Here is a 20,628-nt window from a genome sequence, read left to right as displayed (position 1 = left end):
GTTAACTACATTGACAGGCAGGGCATTCCACACCTTTACCACTCTCTGAGTAAAGAACAATCTATCATCCCTCAATTTGTACCTATGTCCCCTTGTACAAGACAACATCCTTGGAAAAAGACTCTCACTGTCCACCCTATCTAATCCTCTGATCATCTTGTATGTCTCTATTAAATCCCTTCTCTCCAATGAGAACAGACCCAAGTCCCTCAGCCTTTCCTTATAAGACCTTCCCTCCAGACCAAGCAACATCCTGGTAAATCTCCTCTGCACCTTTTCCAAAGCTTCCACATCCTTCCTGTAATAGGGTGACCAGAACTGTACATAATATTGCAAGTGAGGCCACACTAGCTATTTGTATAGTTGCAGCATGATATCACAGCTCAGGAATTCAATCCCTCTACCATAAAACCAAACGCACTGCATGCCTTCTTAACAGCACTATCAACCTGGGTGGCAACTTTCAGGGATCTGTGTACATGGACACCAAGATCACTTTGCACATCTACACGACCAAGAATCTTTCGATTGACCCAGTACTCTGCCTTCCTGTTATTCTTTCCAAAGTGAATCTCCTCACATTTATCTGCACTGAACTCCATTTGCTACCTCTCAGCCCAATTCTGCAGTTTATCCAAGTCCCCCTGCAACATTCTTCTACACTGTCCACCACTCCACCGACTTTAGTGTCATCTGCAAACTTACTAACCATCCACCTATGCCTGTGTCCAAGTCATTTACCAAAATGACAAACAGCAGTGGTCCCAAAACAGATCCTCATGGCACACCACTAGTAACCAGACTCCAGGCTGAATATTTTCCATCAACCACCACTCACTGCCTTCTTACATAAAGCCAGTTTCTAATCCAAACTGCTAAATCACCCTCAATCTCATGCCTCCACATTTTCTCCAACAGCCTACCATGTGGAACCTTATCAAAGGCTCTACTGAAGTCCATGTACACCACGTCAACTGCCCGACCCTCATCTACATGCTTGGTCACCTTCTCAAAAAACTCAATGAGGTTTGTGAGACACGACCTGCCCTTGATGAAATCATGTTGACTATCTGCAATCAAATTGTTGCTTGCTAGATGATTAGAAATCCTATCTCTTATAATCCTTTCCAAAACTTTTCTTACAACAGACGTAAGGCTCACTGGTCTATAATTACCTGGGTCAGCTCTACTGCCCTTCCTGAACAAGGGCACAACATTTGCAATCCTCCAGTCCTCTGGTATTAAACCTATAGACAATAATGACTCAAAGATCAAAGTCAACATCTCCGCCATCTCCTCCCTAGCTTCCCAGAGAATCGTTAGATAAATTCCATCCGGCCCAGAGGACTTCTCTACTTTCACACCTCCTAGAATTGATAACACCACCTCAATCCTTTCTAATCTAATAGCCCATATCCCAGTCTTCTCCTCTACAATATTCTCCTTTTCCTGAAGTTTACATACTTGACATACAAGTTACCTCAGGAGGAGTCTTTCATGATGTTATGGCCAAATCTTTGGGTTTGGAGGCACATTTCAGTGTTTTCAAGAAATTCCAATTTTTCTTCACACTTCAAACTCCTCTACAGCAAAACAAAGGAGGCTGGTTATTGGTCAAACTGCTCAGCTCCAGGACATCACTGTGGGACCTCCTTAGGGACCTTCCTAAGTCCAACCACGGAGATTCAGCTGTTTCATTAATGAACTTTACTGTTCCACAAAGTTGCAAAAAGGAATGTTTGCTGATGATTACACAATGCCTAGCACCATTTGCGAGTACTCAGATGCTGACCCACTTTATTTTTAATGACGAAAGACCTAGAAAACATCCAGGCTTGGGATGATAATAGCAAATAACATTTGCAGCAGAGAAGTACCAGGCAATAGAAAGCTCCAGCAAGAGAGTGTCTAACCATTACTCCTTGGTATTCAATGGAATTTCTATTGCTGAATCTCCACCGTTGACAAGAAACTAAACTGGACCAGCCACGTAAATACAGAATCTTCAAAAGCAGATCAAAAGCTAGGAATTCTGTGGCAAGTAACTCATCTCCTCTATTTCCAATTTCTGTCCACCATTTGCAAGGCACATAGCAGGAGTCTACTGCATCGTACTCTGCTTGCCTGGATGACAGCAACTCCAAAAATATTGAAGAAGTTTGCCACCATCCAGTGCAAAGCAGTCTGCTTAGTGGCATCCCATCCATCACCTTCACCAGTTTTTCTCTTCACCACCAATGCATAATGTGTGCCACCTACAAGATGCACTGAGGTGACTCAGTGAGGCTCCTCTGACAGCACTTTCCAAGCCTGTGATGTCAATCACCTAAAAGGGCATCAGATAGGTAGGAGCTGCACTACCTGCAAATTTTCCTGCAAACCGTGCAAAATCCTAACTTGGAGCCATATCACCTCCTTCACTGTTGCTGGAACAAAACCTTGGCACTCCCTTCTGAACAGCACTGTGTTTGTCCTTCACTGCTAGGATTACAAATGTTCAAGAAGGCAGCTCACTATCGCCTGCTGTAAGGCAGTTAACCATCAAGGCTGGATGAGCCAGTGATGCCTACATACCATCAATGAATCAGATCTTCATCGCCAACACTGTATCCTACCAACATGGGTGGCACGGTGGCTCAATGGTTCGCACTGCTGCCTCGCAGCGCCGTGGACCCAGGTTCGATTTCAGCCTTGGGCAACTGTCTGCGTGGAGTTTGCACATTTTGTGTCTGTGTGGGTTTGCTACAGTTTCCTTTCACAGACCAAAGACGTGCAGGCCAGGTGAATTGGCCATACTAAATTGTCCATAATAATAGGTGCATTAGTAGGGGAATGGGTCTGGGTGGGTTACTCTTTGGAGGGTCGGTGTGGACCTGTTGGGCCGAAGGGCCTGCTTCCACACTGTCAGGAATCTAATCTGAATACTGCATTCCTTTTTGCTTTGCTTCACTTAAATGGCTACCTGGCCGGTGACCAAATCAGAAGTCAGTTAAGGAGTCCAATATCGAAGTTAAAGAAGAATAATTCTGAAGGAGAATCAAATTGGACTCAAAAAACTAAGTCTCCCTCTCTCCACAGATTCTGCCAGACCAGCCGAGTTTCTCTAGCACTTTCTGTTCCTGTTACAGATTTCCAGCATCTGCAGTACTTTACATTATGAAGAAGAAGAGCAAGTCTAGCTTGAAAGTCAACCAGAAAAATGAACAAACTATTAGAAATCGTGGTTGGTTGGAAAAATAAATCATACAAATATGCCAGAAAGGAGTAGAGACGAGAACAAAGTAGAATGTGCTGTGGGACACTCTATGTTCTGTGTTGTATGCAATCCAACTGTAAAGATCTACATTCTGAAAATTGTTACAGATTTAAATTACTCTACCACATGGTTCTTCTGAGAATGGCAGAATACGTAGCTGCATTCCATACAGGCTTTATCTTGAGGAACAATTTCATGCCCCATAGCATTAGAAGGTTTCTGATCAGTCAGATGAATCCCTTGAGCCTTCCTGTTAACATGCTGTGCTTCACCCATGACATCTGGATTACTGCAGCACCTCCAGAAATTGTCAGCATTGTCACCAAATGAAACTGTAACTTGCAGCATAGAGGGTCCTACAGAACATTGCTTCAATACCTTTGACGTGCTGTTCAATGCTTTGTTGAGTTTTTTTTTGTGTTTGTTCATTTTACAATCCCTGTGTAGTTGACAATTTGGTAATCCAAGCTGTGGTTGGAGCTCTTGGAGAAAATATTTTTGGGATTCTGAATGAAGTGATTGCCTGTAGCTACTGAAACCCTTCACCATGTAAACCAAAAGCAGTGCGTAAGGATTTGTTGTTAGAGATGATTCAGGGCTAAGCCCTGAATGACTAAAGGTTTTTTGAGTGAGTCTGCTCACAATAGTACTGCTTCCAATCCCCACACAATACACTTTCCAGTGAGAAGGAAGCACAAAAAAATTCTTTAACTAATCCATGACCTAAAATCAGAAGCTAAGATGGCGTCAGAATAGAACGTTTCAGCCGGAGCTCACCTGCTCCATTCATTTGGGGTTTTTTCTCCTTTCCTGCTTTTTTTCTTCTTTTCCCTCGGTGACACCCTGAACTCCTGGCCTCAAGCGCAACTCCCAGCCTCTGCAAGGACCCGGCGAGGCATCCTGTCAACCATCACTCGGGGGTCTACTGGCCAGACTTGGTGGTCTCCCAGCCTGGCAGGGTCTTGGGTCAAGGCCCGGCATAGTTTTTTAGATTAGATTACTTACAGTGTGGAAACAGGCCTTTCAGCCCAACAAGTCCATACCGACCCGCTGAAGTGCACCCACCCAGACCCATTCTCTTATGTTTAGCCCTGTCCCTAACACTACGGGCAATTTAGCATGGCCAGTTTACCTAACCTGCACATTTTTTGGACTGTGGGAGGAAACCGGAGCACCCAGAGGAAACCCATGCAAACACGGGAGAATGTGCAAACTCCACACAGTCAGTCCCCTGAGGCGGGAATTGAACCTGGGTCTCTGGCGCTGTGAGGCAGCAGTGCTAACCACTGTGCCACCGTGCCACCCACACAGGATAGTCTGGAGGCTGGGTGCCAGCGTGGACTGGGTTGGAAGGTCTATTATTCTGAACTTTTTTTTTCTCATTTATTCCTACAATCCACAATGCTGGACTTTTCAATTTCTTTATTCTTCTAACTTTTTTTTTCCGAAGAACTTGTACTGAAGAATCTGTACCTAAGATAGCACCGTCAGTGGCATCTTGTCACTGTACTCATTTGAGTACATATGACAATAAAGGTAATTCATGTACACAAAATAGCCCCACAAAGCCAAAGCTAGCTACAATTTATCTTACATTTGGATGACTGAGAAATTACTAATGTAACTGGCCAGGAACAACCAGCCTATCTGCAAGCTTTTTTCCAGCAAGAAAGCAGACAGAGACTGAGGGCCCTCAAGAGGACTGGTGCATCAGTAGTAGGAGTGGGTAGGTAGTTTAAAGCAAGCAACACAATCAAGCCACTGCGTGGTCATGACAGAGTCATTTCCAGTGCTAAACCAAGAATAGCTGCAGTTGGGAGCCTGTCAGCTCCCCTTGGAATTTGCAGACCATTAACAAATACACAATCCTTGGAAGGATTAATACACATCTCTAAAACAAAATGGAACATCATTGGGCAGCTCTTGGGAAAATCATTCGTGGACTATTTCACTTATCAATATATTAAAAATTTTGAGTTTGGGTGAATTTCCTGCCTGCCCAATATATGGAGAAGTGGTCATGTAATGATAACATCATTGGAGTAATAATTCAGAGGACCAAGCTGTTGCTCTGTGGGCATGGGTCCAAATCCCACCACAGTAAATGATGGAATTATAAATTCAGTAGATAACGTAGAATCATAGAGTTGTACAGCATGGACAACCCAACTTGTCCATGCTAACCAGATTTCTAAATTAACCTAGTCCCATTTGCCAACATTTGGCCCATTTCTTCCTAATCATATACCCACAGATGCCTTTTTAATATTGTAATTGTGACAGTCTCCAACACTTCCTCTGGCAGCTCATTCCATCCACTCACCACCCTCTGCGTGTATGGAACGAATCCTTGTATCAAATACTAGGTCAATTTAAAACAGTGTTTTCATGATCGGCTGGATTTCAGACCCAAACTCCTAGGAGACAAGTCGAAAAAGAAATGTTTCTGAAAATGGGAACAGAGTTTTTCTTGCATATTATTCCCACAGGAAACATCTTTGGCAGCACATAGAATTTTAGCCCTGTCATTTTGAGTATCTTCTATTGGCAGAAGAGTGTAATAACAGTGTAAGAAATTTGTTAAGAAATTGTTTAATCTGAGATTAATGATATTAACTGAAGTTGAAAGTCATTTGGAGGTAGGCACGAGGAAATCATGATACCAACTTTTATAATGATCTAAAACTAAAAACGTGATCCATCTTAAAGCCTTAAAGTGTTCATTTATTCTCAAATATTAGTAGATCCTGAAGTTAGTTCCTTAAAATGCACCCAGTTCACATTTTTGAATGGCAGGAGATATCTAGAGTCTTGAAACTTATACAATCTTAATACAGCAATTAATGTTTAAAAATGCTTTTTTTTCAAAAGAATTGTGGTTTCAAGTAAATGTTGTGATTGTATAACTGGGACCATCTCAGATTTTGTCAGTGACTTACAATAGCCATTGTCTCTTTCCTAGTCGTCTGAGCACACGCACACAGAATGTAAAAGACGTTGTCGTGGTTACACTGAACACTCTGTTTAAAGAAATAGAAAATGCTTTCTCTGTTTCAGAAAGAAAAGGGAAAACTGCTTCTCCTAATTTAAGCGACTTACTTTCATTTACCCGTGTCAAGTTATTGCTGCATTTCCTCCTTTGTCCTGTAGGTGACAAGTACGAGGTGCACACAGGGACAGAAGGCACTCCAAGTGTTGTGGTTCATATCTGTGAGAGTGAAAATGAAGATGAAGGTGCAGTTAAACTGCCAAAACAAAAAATAGTTCAAACAAAACGACCAGATAATGCACCAACAGTGAACAAATGAAGCGTCTGTCTACCTGCCTCATCTGACCATATCATTTACTGCAGCAACAATTTAATGGCTGTTTTTTCTTTTCTTGAGGACTGTTTATCTGTCGTTATATGAAAAAATGTAGTAATTTAGGTGATTTCCTAATAAAAGAACAACTGTAAGGATTCCTTTTTTGTGGCTTTGAAGCTTTATTCCATCTTCACCCAGTTTGGTCCGACCTCACCAGACACAGAAAGATGTTGGCTGACAGGGGAACCAAATGGCAGGATTGCTTCCCTCTCCTCCAAAAGCTTCAAATCCATAAAATTGTTATGTAGCTTCAGTATTTGATCAAAGCTTTATTTCAGCCCTTTTCAGATGTGTGAATTGTAAATGTCGCTATTGTCTCTTTTGCAATGTTGTGTTCTGTATTATCTGTCTTGAATGTTGTTCTGAACAAATATTGACCATAGGAAGCAATACAAAAACTGTTTGCATCCATAGTCTTGCAATACTTCAAGCTAATTAGATTCTAATTAGAGAAAGAGACCAAACTGTTGTGAAGTATTCTTCACCCCCTCTCCTGTATATCCCCACCCCTCCCCATTTCCTTCCCAGGAACAGTGGTGAGGTGAAATAGTGATGCCATTAGGCAGCTCACTTTCGCAATTGAAATGAATTTCAGATGATGCAGTTTGTGCTTGTTTTTTTCGTCTTTTTAATAAAATAAATTCTCTGGCAGAAATGAAACTGATGAATCTGGAAAGGCATAGCAGTAAGTCATGCTTGCATCTGTAGAAAAAGTCGTCATTGTTTCAGGCCTTTCTGCTTTTCCAAAATTGAATTTGCAGGTTGAACCAAGTTAATGCCACTCAGTGAACAATGAGGCACCAATGAATCATGTTTGATAACCCATAAAGCTTTAAGGCAAGTACTTTGGCATGATGTGGCATCTCATGGCAAACTCCACCCACTTCTACAGTTCTCCAATTTGACTTGATTTGTTCACTGAGTATTGCAGTTTTTCATAAAAGTGTCTGGAGCTAATGAGCAGATCTAGATGATATGTTATTTGCCAAACAAAACACTTGCTCTAGCAATGATTTAAATAAAGAGAAGCATATATTTGCTGAGTAGTTTATGCTCAATTAACATCAATTACCTCTGATAGTTCTTTATTGCATTAAAAATGAATTATACATTGAGTTATGCAATGTAACTACACAACAAATTAAATTTGAAAAGCACATTAAGTAGTTTTTAAAATGTGGAATTAGATAAAGTTTGTATTAAGCAATGAATTAAGAGTAGACTTCAGGATATTTGTTTAAAAATTCAAACTCTCTATACAATTTGCAAAGTATACATTCTGTGAATTCTGAGATCAAAATGTTTTGATTTAAAATTAGGATATAAAGAAAACTTATTCTTACGGAATATTTGTGTAATATTAGAATTTCTACAAGTGCAGGTTCTATTTGTCATTGCAAACAAAATTTGTGTAGACTATTTTCAATTGAATCTAGCTCTTGGCTTGAGTGAGGGGTATAGTTAATGCCTTAAATCTAATTTTAATAGCAATCTTTGTTATCATTCTGATTGCGTGTCAAGGTGGCTGCATTCATTAGACCAAAATTCTAATACTACGTCAGTAATGACCAAACCTGCAAGTGTAGAAGTTTGAACTGATCTTGTAAATTTTAAATCACTGTTAAAGCTTTTGGTTTTGACTATGATATTGATTGAATATTTAAACTGCTCAGATAGCCAGTTTGCAAAGCCTATACTGGGTTCTATTGTAGATATTTCTATATCAACCTGTTCAAATGTGTTATGACATGCTGCTAGAGCAGATGGGACTTGAATCTAGGCTTTCTGGCTCAAAGGTAGAGACACTACTATTATACCACATGAATTCCAACCCCTGCCTCCCTCCCAGGTTACATTGTAAGATGTTCAGTGCCAGATCCATAAGAGCACATAAAGTAGCCTCCTGTTTTCTCTGAATCCCTTTATTTGTTGAGTCTGATATGTTCAATTCCAGCTTTTCATGGGAATCCCTTGTCCAAGGATTTCAATCTCATGACTTTAATTAATGATCTGTTCCTGGCAGAAGAGAGATATTGTGTTCTGGACTGGATTTGTTTTCTGTGTCACCTCAACAGTAGGGAGCTTGCATAAGCAGAACATTCATCAGAAGAGGATCTCAATGGTTTCAACTCATTTAGATGATCAGGGTATGACAGCAATAGCAAAGAAAATACTGACATAGAAGCAGAATGTAAGGATAGCGCACACTGGAAGACTAGCCTTTTTTCTGTTTGAGGAAAGATATTTACTACTTTAATGACCACATCATCGCAACTGTGATTCTGTGTGCACTGTTTGATTGATTGTGTGGCAGAAAGTGCAGAGGAGGACAATATTTTTCCCTGGAAAGAGAACATTGTAGTAGCTGAATCCATCATCACTGTTCACGGTGTTTGCCCCTGTCCCACCTCCCAACCGCTCCCCCCCACCCCCCACCCCCAAAAAAGAAAAGGCTAAGCTGTTGTTATTAATAACTTCAATTCTGTGAACATAAAGCAAGATACTTACTGGTCTGAGGAATGGTCACTGAGCCCAGAATGTTAACTCTGATTCCTCCCCACAGATGGTGTCAAATCTGCTGAGCCATTCCAGCACTTCCTGTTTTTGTTTTTGATTTCCAGCATCTGCAGTTCTTTCAGTTTTTTGAAGATAATTACTCAACTAAAATTATTTTTGCAAAATATCACTGCTTTATGGAATATAAAATAATCTGTGTTCCAGTCTCTTGCAGAAAATGTAGCTTTTCAGCCCCAGGCGATCAGTGTTTACCATCAAGTGTTTACCATCTGGTATTCATCTGAATAGATTGACATTAAAATTGCAATATTGCAAGGAAAAGTGTAAATTTAGGGCAGTATTTAATGTAGGTGACGGGAGGTCTCACTCACCAGCTGAGAAGTGACTGGCAGTGCCACATTATCACTTTTTAGGAAGGCCCGTTGCATTGTTCCAGGTAGGCACTGAATTGGGCAATGATGGGCTTTCCCTGGCATCAAGGACACTGAGCCAGAGGTTGGCAGCACTTCATTTCTCAGCAACACCATTGTGAAAGTGTGGCTGTTGCCATTAATGCACCCACCTGAGGCCCAAGGATCAGTGAGGGACCCAGGCCAGAGGTAAACAATGTCAGGAGGAGAATCACAAGGAAAAGTGGAGGGTGATCAGTCAGCAAGAGCAGGGGGGTTGGTGCATGGTTTCCGCCTCACCATCCTAGTGTTAGGTCTATCAATCATCCTGCCTTTTTTGGGCTTCCCACGTGATAAGTCTCCCATTTCCATTAATAAATATCAGCAACATTGGGGTGAGGCTCTGAAGTGGGCAATGCATTAATTGCCTACTTAAAGGCCTCACTTCACAGTTTAACAGACGGTTATCCATGAGCCTTCTGCAATGAACTTAATTGGAGCAACGAGTGGAAGGTGGTTCAGTTCCCATCCACCACTATTTGTCCTTTTGTGAAAGAAATCTGCCATCCTTACTTGGTCTGACCTTCATGTGACTCCAGACCCATAGCAATGTGGTTAACTGCGTCCAGGAGATTAGGGATAGGCAATAAATGCTAGCCTGCCCAGCATTGCCTATATTTCATGAACAAACTTTTAAAACGTTAAAATAAAAACATACCTGCTGCCTGATAAACAACCAGCAACTAAACTCACCACAGAAATTGCATTAAATTCTATCCAAAGAATTGTTCATTGCAAATATGTAAACAAGTGAATATTTGAACAAAATGAGCGGCAAACTTCAAGCAATTTAAACAATGCATTCTACTTCTCCATGCATAGGAGGTACACTGGTCATTGCATGACCAACTGTCAGAAAGGTGTTGGTGCTGTTTTGCCAGGCTACGAGGAGGTGTGTGAGAGCGATACTGACATGTCCTTTATTCCCCCAAAAAACAAAGCGAAGATCAGTGACTTAAAGTTTGGATGACTACAGGCAGCAAATGAGCTGCAATGCATTGTACTATTGATTTACCATAAATTTCCAAAATACTAAGTTAAATCTAATTACAAGTTTAGGTGAGTATTGATTAATTACTGAAACTGGAAAAAGATGATGTTCTTTGCACGTAGGAAAGTGGGACCCCCATAACTCAAAATGTGGGAAGTATTTGGCAACTAAAAATGTTTTATGTTATTAATTATAAAAAAATTTCTTCTTGTATTAGTTTTTTTTGCCTCCAATGTTTCCTACAAGACCACATCCGTTTGTTTGAAAGTATATGACCATAAGATGTAGGGAGCAGAATTAGACCCTTCGGCCCATCAAGTGTCTTCCACTATTTGATCATGGCTGATCTGTTTCTCAACCCAATTCTCCTGCCTCCTCTGCATATGCTTTCATCCCCAATGTGACAATGTATCCAGGTCGCTGCTAGGAATCATACTGAGTGGTGTAGGATGGAACTCATCCCCTTTTACAGATATGACTAGATAGCTTCATAGTGAATAAGTGCACACAATTCTTTGAACACTTCAGTCAATTTTCCACCCCTGCCAAGGGTCCGTTCATTTGATGATATCTGCCTTGTTTCCAAATGAGGATTTCCACACATATTGATCCTGTGGCTGAATATTTTAATGGAGAATTGGAAGAACACAAGTAAAGTTGCCATGCTCCTTCCAAACCAGAGGCTGCTCTGCTATTAGAGAGAGAGAAAGAGAGAGACAACTGGTAGTGATTTAACTTGAGGGTCACTATGCCTGGGAGGTGAGGGGAGAGGTTGAGAAGGTGAATCCTTCATGGTGTGGGAATGGAACCCATGTTATTGGCATTACTCTTCTTTCCAATCAACTGAGCTACTCCAAACCCCAAGTACTGAGTATTCGTATATATGTTTATTTGTTTTTATCTGAGGAAAAGCAAAAGTGATAAGAAATAAAATCTAATCAGTTTAGCAACTTCCAGAATAAGGAGAAAGTGAGGACTGCAGATGCTGGAGATCAGAGTCAAAAAGTGTGGTGTTAGAAAAGCCCAGCCGGTCAGGCAGCATCCAAAGCGCTGGAGAGTTGATGTTTCGAGTATCAGCTCTTCATCAGAGTTCTTCATTCCTGATGAAGAGCTTATGCTCGAAACGTCGACTCTCCTGCTCTTCAGGTGCTGCCTGACCCCCTGTGCTTTTCCAGTGCCACACTTTTCAACTTTCAGAATAAGGCTACCTTGGATATAATTAGTTAGCTCCTTCGAAGACCAGCACAACATTTTACCCAAATGTGGCAGGAGATGTCTGTAAGGTACTGATGTAAAGACAAGATTATCTGATATCTCTTCAATGTGTTTTAGATGGGGATGACAGGAGGATGAAAATATGAGGCAAAATATGTTGGGCACAAAACTGGGAGAGGGGCACAATAAATTCTGAAAATAAAGGTTTGGCAAAATTTAAATAATACTCCAAAATAGGCATTTGATGCAAAGTACAATAATGAGAATTGATACGCTGCCCTCTACTGTTTAAAATGTTTCAATATGTTCAAATGTATTATTTGTCTTATTGTAGCCCTATTCTGAGAAGGATCCAAATAATTTCGGCTACATAATAGTTAATGCTAACTTGCCACATGTCCCTAAACCACTCAATTCTTTAAATTATAACTTGTCTCTTTTGAAATAATTTTGTAATATTAGACTGGCATGGAATCCCAAGCACCAGATCGTGCTTGGTCCTCAGCCTCAATTTCATTTCTATCCCAAAATGTTACATTCTTGGACTCAACATTCTGGCTGAAATATTGGAATGAAGTTATGGTACAGAGTACTGAAGAAAGCAATTGTACAAAAATATGAAGGAGGAAGAGAATGACAAAAATGTCATCCATTTCATCATGCCAAATTAAAAGCCAATCTCATCTGCTCCTCGACTTCTCTGATATAACCAGTTACTGATTTGCATATTTCAAAATATTAGCTAAGAGGTAGATTATGCATCAGTTTTACTGATACACATGAAAGTAGAACAAACCTTTACATCTCTGATCAAAACCAGACAATACAGTTGGGCTGATACTGACTGAACAGACTTTAAAACATAATGGCTGGGCAATCTTTGAAGCGTGAATCACCAATTCCAAATCAGAGTCTAACTTGAAATACAGCATTTAAATTCCATTACTTACTCATGTAGATATATGGTATGACCATAATCATTAAGTGACAAGTATATTACAACAATGATAGATTTCATTTTTTACCAACCATGTTTAGGAATGTCACAATTTTATTAAGTTGATAGTTCCTGAAAACATTACAACACTTCCTGACGACTGGCAATGTTATAAATTGTTTGAGGCAACCTATTCAGGTATGCTATGATGCACCTTTGAGGTAAGTAGGAGATGAACCCTGACCTTCTGGTCTAGAGGTAGGGATACTATCACTGCACCACAATAATTCCTTGGCAGTGCTATATACTGACCCAAATCTAGCATTTCTTTTTCTCTCTCTCTGTCCTTTCTCATTGTTATAGCAGATCCATTTACAATTATTATGACTGAGTCAGCATATAATGTACTGGATGGATTTTTTTTCACTCTGACCTACCTTTGGTTCTTCCTGCATTGATAACAGGTGTGTTTGGTATATTTTTTGTGCATTCTCTGTTGTTTCAAATAGTAGTTGCCAATTAAACTAATCGCACAGTTTAAGTTTTATAACCAGTTGTATTTATCATGCATGGGTGCATGCCCGTTAAGTGAAGTGTTTGGAAGTAATCATCAATGCAGCCAGTAAGCAGTGTAACAGTTTTTGCTGCTGTCACAACACAAGCTCTAACCAACCGCCTTGACTGTCTAGTAAATGAAATAGTTTACATTTCAGGAAGAACATTAAAACAAATGAATGAAGCTATTGTAAATATCGCTGCAATTTCACGGCTGCATCAAGCAAAGTACTGCTTACTTTTGCAGAATGCATGAGAATGTGTAAATTATGCCTTCTTATTTTGAGTATTCTGAAGTTTAAGTCACTTCCATAATCTTTGGAACAATTATTTATTCACTGCAGTATATTTCTAGGTGTGCTGGTGAAAAATAACAGCAATGTATATTTGTTATATAATCATCTATGTTTTGCCTTGGATTCTAAGAATCAATCAAGTATTCTTCAGTGTTCCCAATAGCAGTAGCCATTTAACCCAATAAACAGCATTCATTTAGTTTTGTAGTTGATTGAGTATGCCATGAATGGAGTACAAGAATAAAGGGAAAATCTCAGATAACAAAGAGTCCCTAGTATGAGTAGACAAACTAGTCATGTCTCTACAAATTGCAATGCTCATGAGTTCTGTATCTTTCAACCTACACAGACACTACAAACTTGCCATCACTGCTCAGAATTCCTCTTATTTATTCTAAATAATCTTTTCTTCTCCCAGTACGGCTCAAACACATGATGGTAGATACTAGGTATTTCTTGTACCTTTTCAAAATTCTATATGAAGTGTCCCTTGGTTACTGTTATTCGGTTGCTGGGTTTTATTTTCCTTGTACTGTGCATTTATTTTCATTTTAGCACAATTCTGTATGCAATGGACAATCTTATGTTAGAATCAATTCAAACCTATTTTTTCTGCACACTCTATGTCCTGCCAAAAGATGATAAAACTGTGAAAAGGTGAAGCGAATTGTTGAGAATTATTAACAGATCAAAAGTGATTGTCGGTACAATAGATATTTGTATTGTATTTGAACAAGAAATGCAGAAGGTATGGGTGCAGATTAAGTATAACTATTCCAAACATGAGATTGTAACACAATCATTATTGTTCAGGCTTGAACTTGCCTTTTCTCATACTGGCATAAGATCTGTGCTGTTGGGTGTTGTGTAAAATATGGAATGGTGTAACTGGATTGGTACATTTTGGTACTGGCCAACTTCTACTGCTATTCATTGCTATTTCTGTAATATTTTGTTTAAGTTATGTAATCAAGAAAACAAATGTTACTGTGATATGCCTACATGTTCCACAGTAAAGCCTGTCTTGTCAACACTACTGTTTGTGCACTGGTTACAAATTTCTCAACAAATAAATTTGATCAGCATGCTGCTGTAAATAAGTTATCACTTGTTATCAATATGTATTTATTACTGAAATCATTTCAATTCAACCCTGTATGTTTTTGTACAAAAGTGAGACTGTTCTTATCAAGACAATGGCTGATGTTTGTTTGTGTAATGCACTTACTTGGCTTTGAAAATAGCTGTGGTTACACCTCAATAGGATAATGTGATGGATATCAAATTTGCCATTTCCACAGTTGTTATAATAGTTTCTCAGTGAAAAATTAAATGTGTGACCAAAAGGACTAAAGAGCTCAAACCTGCCATTTTGAGCATAGTACAAGTTTGACATAAATCCAAATTGGGAAAATGTTCCTCTCCCTGAAGTAACATGGCCGATGGCAAGAAAATTGGGAAAATATAACCAAGAATGAAAAACGTTGACATCTAGATGCCAAGAAAGAATGACCTGGTTTTCTATGTGAGCTTTAAATGACAATTTCAGAATCTCACAGATGAACAGTGACTTCCTTATTTCCATGTAAATGCAATTTTTTATTAATTCAACTTGCCTCGTTTCCAAACCATCTCCGATTGTTCTCTCCTTCCCTGAGAAGCTACAGGGCACAAGTTTTTGTAAATCAGGGCAGGTAACTGCTGGCTACAGTTCAATGATACATTGACCTGGCCTTCAGCTAATTCTGTCTTCACCACAGTGTCTCTGCATGCTCCATAGATATCAACCACCTCTAACCGTCATCCACACAAGTTAGCATCAGCAGTATCACACAAACATGCCTGCTGTCAGTCCAACTCACACACTAATTCAGCCCTTCAGCACTTTAACTTGGAGGTTTGGGATACCTAGGACTTGCATACTTCTGCTCGGTGGCTTTGCATGGAGCAAAATATATGCATCCCGATAGGATATCTGTTATAGCTCTTAGCTTGATTTCTTAGTGTTTACTCATAACTTGTGGTGCAGATCAAAATTAGCAGGTATGACGTGGGGTAGGCATCACTGAGATATGGCTGAAAGCTCAGAATTGGGACTTGAATATTCAAGGATTTACAATTTGTCGAAAAATAGGCAGTTGGGCACTGGGGGTGGGGTTGCCTTATGAGGAAGAAATGAAGTAGGGTCAGATGGTATCGAATTTGTGTGGGTGAAATTGAACTGCAAAGATTAAAATAAAGTTAGCATTATGTACATGCCCCCAAACAGTAGTCAGGAGCTTGGGTGCAAGATACACCAGGAGATAGAAAAGGCAAACTTCAGTGATCGTGGTGGAGTTCAATATGCAGGTGGTCTGGGAAAATCAGGTTGCATTGGATTGCAAAAAAGGAATTTGTAGAATGTCTATAAGATGGCAAATTGGAGCAGCTTGTGGTAGAACATACTAGGGAGTAAAAGCAATACTGAATTTAGTGTTGTGCAACGAGGCAGACTTAATAAGGGAGCTTAAGGTGAAGGAACCCTTAGGAGGCAGTAATCATCATATGATTGAATTTATTGTGCAGTTTGAGAGGAAGAAGATAGAATCGGTGGCAAGTGGTGTTCCATAAGGGTCAGTGTTGCGACCACAATTTTTTACTTTATACATTAATGATCTAGATGAAGGAACTGAGGGCATTCTGTTTAAGTTTGCAGATGGGTAGAGGGACAGGTAGCATTAAGGAGATGGGGAGGCTGCAGAAGGATTTGGACAAGTTTGAAGAGTGGTCAAAGAAATGGCAGATGGAGTACAACATGGGAAAGTGTGAGGTCATGCACTTTGGTAGGAAGAATAGAGACATGGACTATTTTCTAAATGGGGAGAAAATTCAGAAGTCTGAAGTGCAAAGAGACTTGAGAGTTCTAGTCCAGATTCTGTCAAGGTAAACTTGTAGGTTGAGTCAGTGGTTAGGAAGGCAAATGCAATGGTTGCATTTATTTTGAGAGAACTTGAATATAAAAGCAGGGATGTACTTCTGAGAATCTATAAGGCTCTGGTCAGACCATATTTGGAGTATCGTGCGCAGTTTTGGGTCCCATATCTCAGTGAGGATGTATTGGCCCTGGAGTGAGTTCAGAGGACGTTCACCAGAAATGTCCCAGGAATAAAAAGCTTAACATGTGAGGAATGTTTGAGTGCTCTGGGATTATACTCAATGGACTTTAGAAGGATGAAGGTGGGATCTAATTGAAAGTTACAGAATACTCAATGGCCTGGACAAAGGCGATGTAAGGAAGATGTTTCCATTGGTAGGAGAGACTAGGACCTGAGGGCGCAGCCTTAGAGTAAAGGGAAGACCTTTTAGAATGGAGATAAGGAGAAACTTCAGCCAAAGAGTGGCAAATCTATGGAATTCATTGCCACAGAAGGTTGTGGAGGCCCGGTCTTTGAGTACATTTAAGACAGATAGATAGGTATTCTTGATTATCAAAGGGATCAAGGGTTTTGGTGAAAAAGCAGGAGAATGGGGTTGAGAAACTGATCAGCCATGATCAAATGGTGGAGCAGACTCACTGGGCTGAATGGCCTAATTTCTGTTCCTATTCCATTATGGTCTTATAATGTGCCAGATATCAACTCTGCTATTCCCAGAGTTGTAAGAAAAGTTAAAGATGTTACACAGAAGGAAGCAATGGCCTTATGGTATTGTCACTGGAGTAGTAATCCCATCAAATGGTTGCATTTATGCTCAATGAAGGTTTGGTATTAATACTCCAATCGTTGGAGATATTGTTGGGGAAAAAAGAAACATCTGGTTTATTAATGTCCTTTTAGGAAGGTGATGGCTATCCTTACCCAGTCTGGCCTCCATGTAACCCCAGACCCATAGCAAAGAAGGTCAATGTCCTGTCACTTAGGGATGAGCAATAAATGCTGGGCTGGCTGTTGTCACCCATGTCCTGTAAATGAATTTCTTAAAAGTTGCTTTTCAGACCCAGATTGGCAGAAAACATGGACCAGGTATCTGTAATTAACAAGAATTATTGATTATTACAAGTAAATAGACTGTAGCTACAGGCAAACAATTCTGAACCGTTGTCATATAATTTTTCTGGTAAAATCTCTAGTCCTATATAAACTCTACATTCACACACAAACAGGGAAAGAAATATGAGTGTTCTGGAGAGTGGGAAACACTGAGAAAGGCAGGTTAGTGCACCTTGTTTACAGAATCTACTGAAATGAATCTTATGCTAATCAGAAGGCTGCCTCTCACCCTTCCTTGTCTCGATGCTTTTATTGGTTGGTCAGAGGCTCAGGGAGATTGGTTCACACTTATAAAAAATCTCTGATTTATTAATAAATTGCTACAACTTACAATTGCTGAAGGGAAAATAAATTGGCTTTCTTTAGGCTTTTACTGCAAAAAGTAGAGAGAATTCCTGGGCTGGTGGGCATCTAATAGCTTCAGAACTCTGAACAAGTTAAGAAGAAGGGTCACTAGGCCTGAAACGTTAATTCTGTTTTCTCTCCGCAGCTGCTGCCAGACCCGCTAAGCTTTTCCAGCAATTTCTGATTTTCTCTCTTTATTCAGGAATGATGAAGGGGTTTTGCCCAAAATGTCGATTTTCCTGCTCCTCGGATGCTGCCTGACCTGCTGTGTTTTTCCACTCTAATCTCGACTCCAATCTCCAGCATCTGCAGTACCCACTTCTGCCCTTATAAATTGTTTTATCAACCTATCGTTTTATCTTCTGGATTCTGTGCACAAGTATCTCTATGTCTATGTTGCTGCACTCCTTCTAAAATCGCACAAGTTAGCTTGTCTGGTATCTTTCTTCCTATCAAAATGAAGCACCTTAAATTTCTCTGTATTAAATTCCATCTGCCATTTCCATTAGCAAATATAACAGCAGTGAAAGCCTCCCAGGAGGTACAAACGTACAAATTAGGGGCAAAATTGTCTGTTTGGCCCCTCAAGCCTACTTCACCATTCATTAAGATCATAGCTGATCTGTTTGTGTTTCAAATTCCAATATGATTCCCTTGCAATAACAAGAATGCATCCACCTCTACCATATTCAGTAACTCTGCCTCCACCTGGTTGTGAGGCTGAGAGTTCCCAAAGTTGCACAACCGTCTGAGAAAACAAATTTTCCGTTCTCTCCTGAATAGGCAACCACTAATTTTAAAGCAGTACTGCACTCATCCACACCCTCTCCTGTTCACTTTAGTAAGACCGTTCAGGATTACACTATATATACTACTCACTTTATCAAACTGTTCAGGGTCTTAGATAATTCAATTTAATCACTCCTCACTCTTTTGAACTCCAATAAAAAAAAGTCCAATCTATCCAACTTGCCTTATAAGATAGATATTGCTGGAAAACCTGAGCAGGTCTGGTAGCATCTGTGGAGAGGAAAGCAAGGTTAACGCTTCTGGTCCAGTGACCCTTCTTCAGAACTGATTGTACTGGGAAGGGGTTGTTATATATGCTGAAGATGGAGTGAGCAAGGGCGTGGAGTAAATGATAAGTGTAGATGGAGTCCAAAGAGAGAGAAAAATGGTTGGGCAGACAAAGGAATGGGTAAAGGTCAGCCTGGGAGAATGAATAATGGCTGGGTTGGGATATCTTCTCAGAATGGACAAGTTCGACTGAAGGGTTTGCTTCCGTGCTGTACATCTCTATGAGTCAATGGGGTCTATTAGTGGCACGGTGACCATCAGGTTAAGTCACCAGCAGTTGTCTCTTTTAAATGATTTAGAACCCTATGATTCAGTAGGACTATGGCAAATTTATTTAATGTTAATACTGTACGATCAGGATATGGTGGGTGGCACGGTGGCACAGTGGTTAGCACTGCTGCCTCACAGCGCAGAGACCCGGGTTCAATTCCCGACTCAGGCGACTGTGTGGAGTTTGCACATTGTCTGCGTGGGTTTCCTCCGGGTGCTCCGGTTTCCTCCCACAGTCCAAAAATGTGCAGGTTAGGTGAATTGGCCATGCTAAATTGCCCGTAGTGTTAGGTAAAAGGGGCAAATGTAGGGGAATGGATGGGTTGCGGGTAGGTGTGGACTTGTTGGGCTGAAGGGCCTGTTTCCACACTGTAAGTAATCTAATCTATATTTGTAGTCTTCTTGAAAATTTACCTTATTTACTTCAAATTAATGCATAAATTCTTTTGATGACTTAAACCATCTTAGAATTTTACAAAACTTGTAATACTGATAAAGCAGGAGCATCATCTCCAATCTCTGTAGAAATTTGACTGAGTCAAGCATAAGTCACTTATCTCATTAGCCCCATTCACAGGCTAAAGCAGTCAAGCACTGTATAAAGATCTGTGATCAGACAAGCCTAATCAAAGACTGCACATCTTACTGTTGGAAAACTAATACTCGAGCAAGTTTCTGGTATTTAAATCAAGTAACTATTCTGTGTGTTGACCATATGTGTCAATGGAAAATTCATTAATTACGGGAACAATTACTCACACTCCTGACTTGGACATTATCACCATTCCCTCACTGTTACTGAGTCAAAATCTTGCATCTCTCTCCTTAGGCATCATGGGTATATCTATACCAAATGGACTGCAGTGAATCAAGAAGGCGCCTCACCACCACATTCTGAAGAACAACGAGAGATGAGCAATAAATGCTGGTCTAGCCAATGTGCCCAAACCCCCGAATCAATTAAAATAAATTGTTGCTGTTCCCTCACCTTCTGTTGGAAAAGCCATTTTTACCACCATTGCTATAATACATTATCATTGGCAATGCAAAGTCTGAATCTTTCTTGATTTGCATAGCTAAGTACCATCCAGTGTGATGCATTTATTGCTAAGCAGCAAGGAACCTGCAACATTAATATTTTAAGAATGATTATAATAGACAGTTTAACACTGCTGAGTTAAAAATTAAATCAACAGAATAGCTGGTTGAAATTTTAATATAGAAATATTACAAAATGAAATAAATTTCATTGATTGTATCCAATAAATCACATCAATGTTGTATTATGATCACTATTATGGATTATTATATCAATTTTCTGATAAAA

General features: G+C 40.0%; 1 protein-coding gene across 5 annotated transcripts in view; it reads left to right on the top strand.

Moving 5' to 3' along the window:
- The window catches only part of LOC140453569 (calcipressin-3-like), a 172,626-nt gene extending 157,941 nt beyond the window's left edge, over positions 1-14,685 (top strand). For all 5 annotated transcript variants that reach the window (XM_072548366.1, XM_072548368.1, XM_072548367.1 and 2 more), the window contains one exon: positions 6,407-14,685. In XM_072548366.1, the coding sequence (XP_072404467.1) occupies positions 6,407-6,564 (158 nt within the window). In that variant the 3' untranslated portion in view covers positions 6,565-14,685. The remainder of the gene's footprint in view (positions 1-6,406) is intronic.
- Positions 14,686-20,628: the final 5,943 nt, after the last annotated feature.

Source organism: Chiloscyllium punctatum, chromosome 27 (genome assembly GCF_047496795.1).
Source record: "Chiloscyllium punctatum isolate Juve2018m chromosome 27, sChiPun1.3, whole genome shotgun sequence".
Classification (NCBI taxonomy): Eukaryota; Metazoa; Chordata; class Chondrichthyes; order Orectolobiformes; family Hemiscylliidae; genus Chiloscyllium; species Chiloscyllium punctatum.
Note: the sequence above shows the minus strand (reverse complement) of the source record. Positions and strands in the feature narration are given on the sequence as shown.